The sequence below is a fragment of the Glycine max genome, chromosome 20 (genome assembly GCF_000004515.6).
Source record: "Glycine max cultivar Williams 82 chromosome 20, Glycine_max_v4.0, whole genome shotgun sequence".
In the NCBI taxonomy this organism is placed as follows: domain Eukaryota; kingdom Viridiplantae; phylum Streptophyta; class Magnoliopsida; order Fabales; family Fabaceae; genus Glycine; species Glycine max.
In genome coordinates this window covers 6,294,597-6,303,563 of record NC_038256.2, presented here as the reverse complement: position 1 = coordinate 6,303,563, position 8,967 = coordinate 6,294,597, and the positions used below count along the sequence as shown (strand labels likewise).

General features: G+C 33.3%; 1 protein-coding gene across 1 annotated transcript; it reads right to left on the bottom strand.

Annotated features, from left to right (window-relative positions):
• Window positions 1–6,983: 6,983 nt before the first annotated feature.
• On the bottom strand, window positions 6,984–7,694 carry LOC102663326 (AT-hook motif nuclear-localized protein 28). Its single transcript, XM_006606622.1, has one exon. It carries the CDS (start codon window positions 7,692–7,694, stop codon window positions 6,984–6,986), a length of 711 nt encoding a protein of 236 aa, XP_006606685.1.
• Between the last annotated feature and the right edge of the window lie 1,273 nt (window positions 7,695–8,967).

Genomic DNA, 8,967 nt, shown 5'->3' with positions numbered 1-8,967 from the left:
TTCCCATTCAATGTATACTATTTCTATGCCATTCTTCTGTTTTCCTTTGAGATTGAAGTTTAGTCAATAACCTTGAGTTGCTAGCAGATTATTGCATCACACAGGATTTTTATAGCCATGTCAAAATAGTATATGCTCAAGAGTTAAGATTTACCGTCCTTAATATTAAGAAGAAAATCTATATTTCAAATAGAATTATTTACTTTTATTTTGCATTTACTATTTTTGGGGGCACATCCTTTTGTTTATCTGGCTGGACTATCTGGATATTGGTGTGCTCATCATTATTTGAAAAGTTCCCATCGAGAACTAACTTTACAAGATCATCGTATTCAATTTTCTCCTATAAGACCGACTTTGCACTAAACAAAAAAAAAAGTAAGGATAAATAGTAGACAAAGGTACCAAGGACTGAAAGAACATCAATGAATATGTCATCACATCTATTAAACTATTTTGAAGACAAAAATAGATGACAATTAACCCCAACAGATGAGATGGGAAATAGAGAAGAGATAAAAAGAACCATACTTTTGTGAATATTAATTAACTAATAACTAGCAGAGTAGCATTGTTGCTGGTTTTAATTATCGGAAAATTAAATTGCGGATTTTGCATTATAAGTATGTCATTAACCATATTGACAATTTCATCGGAACAATATTAACAGTGTCCAAGGGATCACAAGTTTTAAGTTGGAATCTTTCCAATTTTTCATTATAAACCAAACAAAACATTGACTTTGGACCTTGGATTAGCAATGTTATTCTAGTTCTCCTCAATTGTTAAAAAAACTTGTATCCAGGTGCAAAATCCGAGACACTCACTTGTCACACGTCTTGTAACTCTAGGTAAAATCCACATTATAAACTATCTCTTTCCTTTCAAGGCTACAAGTTACACAAGTTTTACATAGAAGTTGAACATACCAGTTATATCTGTAATAAGGAGATGCAATATACAAATTATACCTGACAAGAATGTGAATATAAGACTCTTTAATAAATAAAAAGAATAGCAAGGCAATAAGTTGGGGGATCGGAACATACCAGCAAAACACTGCTTATGCTTGACATTTCCAGCTCATAAAAGAATGACAGAAGAACCATGCCCAAATCAATCTACACACATGTTCACTTCCCCACACAGTTCCTTTTTCTTAAATTTACAAACACTTATAGCAAAGGGGAAGTGATATACCGACAAACGCATCGGGTCGCCAAGTATTTAAAATTAAAATGGAATGATCTAAGTATCGAACACAGAGAACTTTCTTATTAGACAAAGTTTTATTCAGAAATAGGGTATTATGTGAACAACATTGATAATTGAGAATATAAAAAAAAGCAAACTAGACTCTGTTAAAAAGCAGTAGATGCAAGTAATTAAAAGTTGTCAGCAATAGGTAAAAAGTGTTGGGTCTTTCTAACAAACGAGTTGATGCATATGAAGATATTTCTCTAATTAATCATGTTCTTGTGTTCTATGCTGAAACCTAAAGTACTAAACCTCGATTCCTCATAAGTTTAGACTAATTTAACCTAAGCTTCGTCCTCAGATCCCTCTTGTTGGACTAGGCTTAACTTAAACAGCATTATCATCACAACATAATAAGAAAACTAAAACCTCGCAATCCATCCCTAGCAATGCAGTTATTTAGCCCTGCTTCTATCAAGTTCTAAGGCAACAGTACATTTCTCAATGCTAAAGTCACATAATAGTACACACAAGTGGGTGATCAAACTAAGAACATGCAACAATTAAGCATTGAAAGAAGCATTGAACACACATAACACAATTAATTAGATATGAAAATTAATTACATCAACTATTCATTAGAAACCCCCAACTAGGGTTTTTAGCCAGCCATACAAGGAACCCTAATACAAGTGAGGCAGAAAGTACAAAGCAATTGTTGCTTACATAGGAAGGGGGATCCCTCCTCCTCTTCTTGGCACCTCGCAATCACTCAAACTCTTTCTAGTCTCTCAAAGTGATGAACCCTAGCTCCCTTGCTTAGTTGCTGCCTCTCTGCTGCCTCCAGAGCACTCTTCTCGAATTTTGGGCAAAAATATGCAGCCTTGGTAAAGGTAATGTTTTTTCCCCTTTTAATTCTCACAAAATTAGGTTTTAAATAGGCTCTGAAATCGTGATGTCATGCTTAGCGCCACTATCGCGCTTAGCGCGAGTAAGTGGATTTGGGCTTGACGCCAGTCATGCACTGAGCTTGGCAAGAGATGAACGTCTCACTTAGCGAGCTGATCTCATGCTTAGTGTGCGGCCTTGATTCTGGTGCTCTTCCAGATTCTCTCATAACGCTAAGCGCATTGTAGCTATGCTTAGCGGTAGATGTGCATTGAGCCCACAGGTTCTGCTTAGCGCGATTGCTCATTTTAGCACTTCAAGACTTTAGCCTTTTTTGACCTAAAATTGTACAGATTTTATCATTAATTCCAATTAAAGATACTCTAATGATAGGTATCCAAACATATCAAGATTTATTTACAAATTCCTACAAAAGAACTATAAATTGGGGAAACTATACATGTTTTGAAAAAGTTTTCTATACAAAAGTTAGTCATATAAGATGACTAACAATGCACTCTAGATCTGAGAGAAGCAAAGCACAAATAACAATAAACATAACAATAAGCATTCAATCTGTGACCATATTAATATTCCTGAAGTATGTAGGGAGAAATAAACAATTCACATGCCTTATCCTAAACAAAATCTTAGAAACAAAAGATCCTAAAGTCATTACTCATCCAATCCTAAACTTCCGACACCAAGACCAGGAATCAGCAAAATCACTTTATTATAACCAAGATAAGAAACATTTCAACACCTACATTTTGTTTGTGCCACAGTAGTAGCTAATTTTCTAGAACAAAATATTCCTTATCTACTGAAATATTTTACATGAAGTAAGTAACTGTAATTTTAAACCCAAATAAAAAATAAGCAATAAAGAACCAAAACACAAACCCAGCTAGTAGAAACAGAGACTTGAGTTTTCCTCTCACCCAACTCCTTCCTCCTAAGATACTCCTGCAAAATCGAAAGCCTCACCGTCTCAAAAGCAAAATACCCCAATGCTGAAAAACAAGCACTATGCAGCACCCGGGGCCCCATTCCATTGGTAAGCCCCACCCACCCTTCCTCCTTCAAAATCTACTTCACTGTGGCCGAAACCCCGTCGTACATAACAACCGCAACCTTGCTCACCCCCTCGCCTCGTACCTGCATCATCAACCTACGCCATCCAATGGTGTTTCTCACGACGCCGATATCGCCCTAGCAAGGGTGCCATACAAAACACTCTGCACCGATTCCAAGTAACTTTGCTTAGTCTTTTGAAGCACCGTGACTTTCAAATACTTGAAAGAAGAGTAACTCAAAACTCCTACGAGTAAGTTTTTGAGCAACGTTGCGGTGTAGCCAGCATAACAGCCCATCACGTCATGGTTTTGAATAATTTCAGCAAACACTTGCCACTAGCGGCCCTTCATGCTGGCCTGCATTCGTTGCATGATGAGCTCCTTCAGGCCCATGATCGCGGACGACATGATGTTCCCCATGGCAATGAATGGTTTGGGATAAGCAGGGTGTGTAATCACTAGCTTCAAGGGCACCCCAAGTCATTTTATATTAATATGAAAAAAATAATTTACAAGTTAAATCTTCAAATGTAATCACTAGCTGAAAGCATCACTTGGTTATGCTCTGACCCGAGTAGCATGAGGCACGTGGAATCCCATGTGAATCAGCAAGGGTGAATGGCTATTATGAGATCAAACAAGAAAAATTGAATTTAATTCATTCAATTTATATGACTTCGAAACAATTAGAAAATTACAAAAATAAAGTAAAGTTGTTACAAATGGGTCATTGGGGCGATAAATGAGTATGTCTGCATTGCATTTACTCATTCAAAGTGACTTAGATAGATCTATTTTGTCGATAACCTCAAACCAATCAATCGAATATTGATTAATATGTAATCAATTGAACATTACTTGAAAATGACTATTTTGCTCAAAAATGAAATAGTCCAAATGTTCCTAGAAATTCAATTATATGATAATTTGAAATAATCACACTCAAAAAAGTTAATATATTATTATTATTATTTATTGTTAATGTGAAATAAATATTTTTCATAAAAATCATATAATTAAAGTAATAATATTTGAAATATTAATAAACTCAATTTCAAAAAATCATATAACAGATTAAAAAACAAAATTCAACAATCTTAATGAGGCATCAAAGCATTACAAGTGGAATTTAACTTTTATACATTGTCACGATAAACTATTTTTACGTTAATAATAAATTAAAAATTATAACTAAATCTAAATTTTCAAAAAAAGTTGTTATAACTTATAATATGTATTACAACAGTCCAGAGTATTATTATACATAAGAATCTATAAATTATAGTCTTAATTATATTTTTCATACTTATAATATAAAAATGATATGACAGGCTAACAAAGTGTCATATCATCACTTAACGAATCCCGACATATACTAAAGTTAAACATAAAAAACATTCCACGTAGTATTTTTTTTCTTAAAGTGAAGTTTAGGTTGTAAAATAAAAATGAATATTATATGTAAGAAAAAACATATTTAAGCTTAAATTATATAATTAGATGATAATGTGATAATTTTATCCAATATCAGTATATTTTGGTTAAATTCTCACAATTATATAAATTATCTAATTGAAAAATATGTAAAACTCAATTTTCAAATGGTAACATAATTTAATATAAAACTATATTTAAAAAAAATTTAAATGCAAGTTTGAATCACATTGAATGGGTTTGTGTTAAACGTATGAACATTAGTTTTATTAAATTTTAAACCAATTTAATTAATTAACTGATAAGAAAAACGATTTAGTTCAACTATGTCTGACTCTTTGACCAGCAAAAACATGCTTGACTATGTGGAAAGTCATCTCAATCAAATTTTTTTAAAGGTTGATTGACCATAGTCCAAACTTCCTGGTTGTTTTAGAAACATCTATCAAACAGTTTTGAGACATACTTTAATGTAGGCCAACACACCGTTGAAAACGCTAGTCATAGAAGTATTGTGAATGCCACATAAAAAATGAGTAATCTGTTGACCATATTTGTAATTAAATAATGAAAATATTTAGAGAGTTTCATTAAGAGTTATCTTGTACAACTTTAGTATATCAGTTGTTACAAGTCAAATTTATAAAAAAATTATTATTATATATATAATATAAATATAACATTGATAAATAATATAAATATTTCATGCTAAAAATACATAAAAATTAAATGTACTATAATTTAATGGTGCGCGACAGCATCTGGTTTACAATTGCTGCTTCAGAATAGACACGTGTAAGTCACTCATTCGGGTTGCCAAAACTTAAACATTATAATTGAGTGCGTATACTAAGAATTCAACTGAGCGTCGTAAACGATTTCAAAACGACTCCATTTGTTACATAATATTTGTCATTTTAAGTTTTTTTACACAGACAAAAAAGTTTAATAAATAAATAAAAGAGAGTAAAAGTTTTATAAAATTAACCTTATTATCCTTAATTTATATATAGATTTTTTGTTCATATTATTAATATTATAAGCGACATTTTTTCTTGATACATTAAAATGAAAATTATTTATGGACTTATTTTTTTACATGATAATTATTATGTGGCAGAAGGAGTATCTAATTAGACCATGAGCTGGAAAATACTAGATATACATCAAATGCAAGATGTGTGTCCAATGCCCAAACGGTGAAACAAAACATAAATTTTTACACTATAAATCAATTTATATATATTTTTTATGGTGTCATTGACTGATATAAATGTCTTATTTATTTTATTTAAAAAATTGAATGTGTAATAACTAAGGATGTAGTTACAGAATTCATAAAAGTAACAAAGAATTAGAGATTTATGAAATGCATGAGACTATATAACAGAAATGATGTGTAAGGGTCTTTAATAACGAAAAAGAGAAGGAGAATTTTGCATGCATTATTCATAATGGAATAATGAAAGCAACTCGAATTGAACATGTTGTAGTCCAATGAGCCATTTGTGGCGTGTTCCTTCAAAGCACCATGCACCATTGACTTAGCTTCTTAATTTCTCTTTGGTTGTCTTCATGCTCAACATTGGAGATCATAAATCAAACATCTCTCGACAATGAAGCAAAAGAAAGAAACACACCCTGTTATGCTATGGAATTCCATAACCACTCCGTGGCACACATTATCATTGGCTACATTAGACACACACAACGAAACAACAATTTCCACTTAACATGATAATAGACACCTCAACAATACAATAACTCATTTTGTCTATCCTTCTTGTTACATTATATGATTTATCATATTATAATGTCTCACCCTTTTGTTTCTTTATCTTTCATTGTGTTGATTAGAATTTATTGTCAACAATACAATATGGATTTCCATTACTAAATCTATCTATTCCATCTACAAGAATTCCAAAAACCATCATGCACTGCCACAGAAGATATTCGGTTTTTCATGAACTTGCAATTCTCTCAAAGGAACAGATCGCATGAACGGAAAAATAAAATTGATTTGAAAAAAAAGAAAGAGGAATTGATTAATTGAAGACTTTCATTTAAAATAGATAAGTTGAAACAAGTATATATGTTAAACATATTTTTTCACCCAACAAAAAGCACCAGCAAATAGAGTGTCGTAGAGGGCCATCCTCTTATTTTACCCCCATGACACAATGTAACAACTTAAACACTTCCAACAAGACCCAAAACATAAACAAAAAACCACAAATAAATTGATACATTTAGAGAGATAGATTTTCATTTATTTGCTTTGTTCTTGCTCTCATGTTGTAACTTTCACATCATTCACCAACCATGAACTCCGATCCACAACTAATCATGTTGAACCCCAACTACTCATTACTCCCATCAAAAGCTTTAGTTATTGTTATAATTGTTGTTGTTATTATTGTCACCCATGTCCCTTTCTTTGTCTTTAGAAGCGTACTTATGCATCACAGGGTTCTTGAAGGTGCAAATTGTAAGGCTGACATCATTACCGGCAATGACTCTACCGCCAATGGCACCGCCAAAGACTTGCCCTTGAGAGGTGGAAAAGCTTATCCCAAAGGATAAGGGAGGGGCAGGGGTGGCTCCAGGGTGAAGGGTGTAGTGGTTGTTGTATAAGTATGAGCCATTGAGGGAGAGCAAGGTGAAGGGCCCGCGAAGTGTGAGGGCATCAACACCATGCGAAAAGTTGTTGAGGGTTACTCCGGTGATCGTTCCAGAGGCACTAAGGACAGTGAGGCTAACGTGGCCTCGCTGAGCAACATCAAGAATGGACTCAATGATATCGCTGCTTGGGGTCACATGGACAATGATGACCTTCATGTAGGGTTCCATAGGTTGGGCCACCAGGAAAGGGGTGGTCTTGGGCTTGTTCTTGGAGCCTGCGGGCCTGCCACGTGGCTTCTTGGTGGGTGGGTTTGTAAGAGGGAGATTCTCTAGGGGTTGGTTTGTAGCTGGTGATGGTGGACAACGAGGGCGCTGGGAGCAGGAGCTAGTTTGGTTGAGCCAGGAGGATGTCAAGTCTAAGTCGAAGGAAACAGAGTTTTGGGAGTTGGAGATTGCCATGGAATTGTTGGTCATTACGACAAAGAGGGGAATGAAATGAGAGGAGGTAGAAAATGTAATAGGTGTTTTAAAAGTTTCAGGAGGTATGGAGTGAAAGAAAAAAAAAGAGGTAAAATGTTTTGGGTGAGAGAGAGTTAGATGCAGCAAGATCCAATAGCCTTGGTTTTAATGGTATGAAGTTTTGTTTGTGAAGGAATTTATAGTGTGGTACTCAGAGTGACTTCTATGATTTTTTTTTTCAGTAAACAAGAATCAAGGGACTTTCTGAGGAAGGTAATGTGAGCAGTTTTTGAAAGTGGGGCTCTTTTATGAACAATGCAACAAAAGTTTTTAAAGTCTCACGAATTTTTTTATAAAAAAGGTAATATAATTTAAAGTTAGGATTATAGTCAAAGAATTTAAAATCATTTATTGAAATGTATTACAAAAACTACTTCTAATAAAAGGAAGAATTTATTGGTTTTTAATGTATTATTTAATTAAGTCAAAGTCATGTTAGACATATTTATTATTACTTAGCACATAGATTAGTTAGTCTGAAATTTTTTCATCATAATCAATGGTCTCAAGTTCAATTTATGGAAAAGCAACTATGTTGAATACATAGAGAGAGCTTTGTTACTAATAGTGATTCTACATAACTTAAGTAAGGCGTCTCCTTTGAAGGATAACATGCAATCTCTACAAAAAAAGAAAAAAAAACATATCTTAGCCCTAAAATGTTATACTTGTTAATTCAAAAATAAAGCTCAATGACACATATACTATTATGCGAATTTTATTCAACAAAAAATATGTTTCATGAGAATTGAGTTCAATGAAATATTGTTGTTATTTGGATTTATTTTCATTTCATTTATCTACAAGATTAATAACTAATTCATAAGTAAAGTTCTCTACTTGGGAATAATTTTATAAATGTTAACACCTAAAAATTTAGCCATTGGAGCAACAGCTAAAAACCACGGATTTCACCTCTTCCAAAGATGATTGAGCTGTTAGCAGGATATTATCATCAGTACTAACTAGATTAGGAATAGTCTTCACAATATGGTCATTCGATTGACATTATCTGTTGCATACAACTCTTTAAAAGAAGTTAACAACAAGCTCTTCTAGTTTTGCCTGAGATTGGATTAACATCCCATCTTTCTTCATTGCACTCATATTCTTAGTAGCCCTTCTCACCTTAGTTACTTAATGAAAAAGTGCAGTGTTATGATCCCTTTGCTATGCCAATGAAGCCTAGCTTTATCCTTCCAAAAATACTCTTGGACTACTAATGCAT

Bases quoted from the DNA above. Each gene is read 5' to 3' on its own strand.
- LOC102663326 (XM_006606622.1), bottom strand. From the start codon at position 7,694: ATGACCAACAATTCCATGGCAATCTCCAACTCCCAAAACTCTGTTTCC.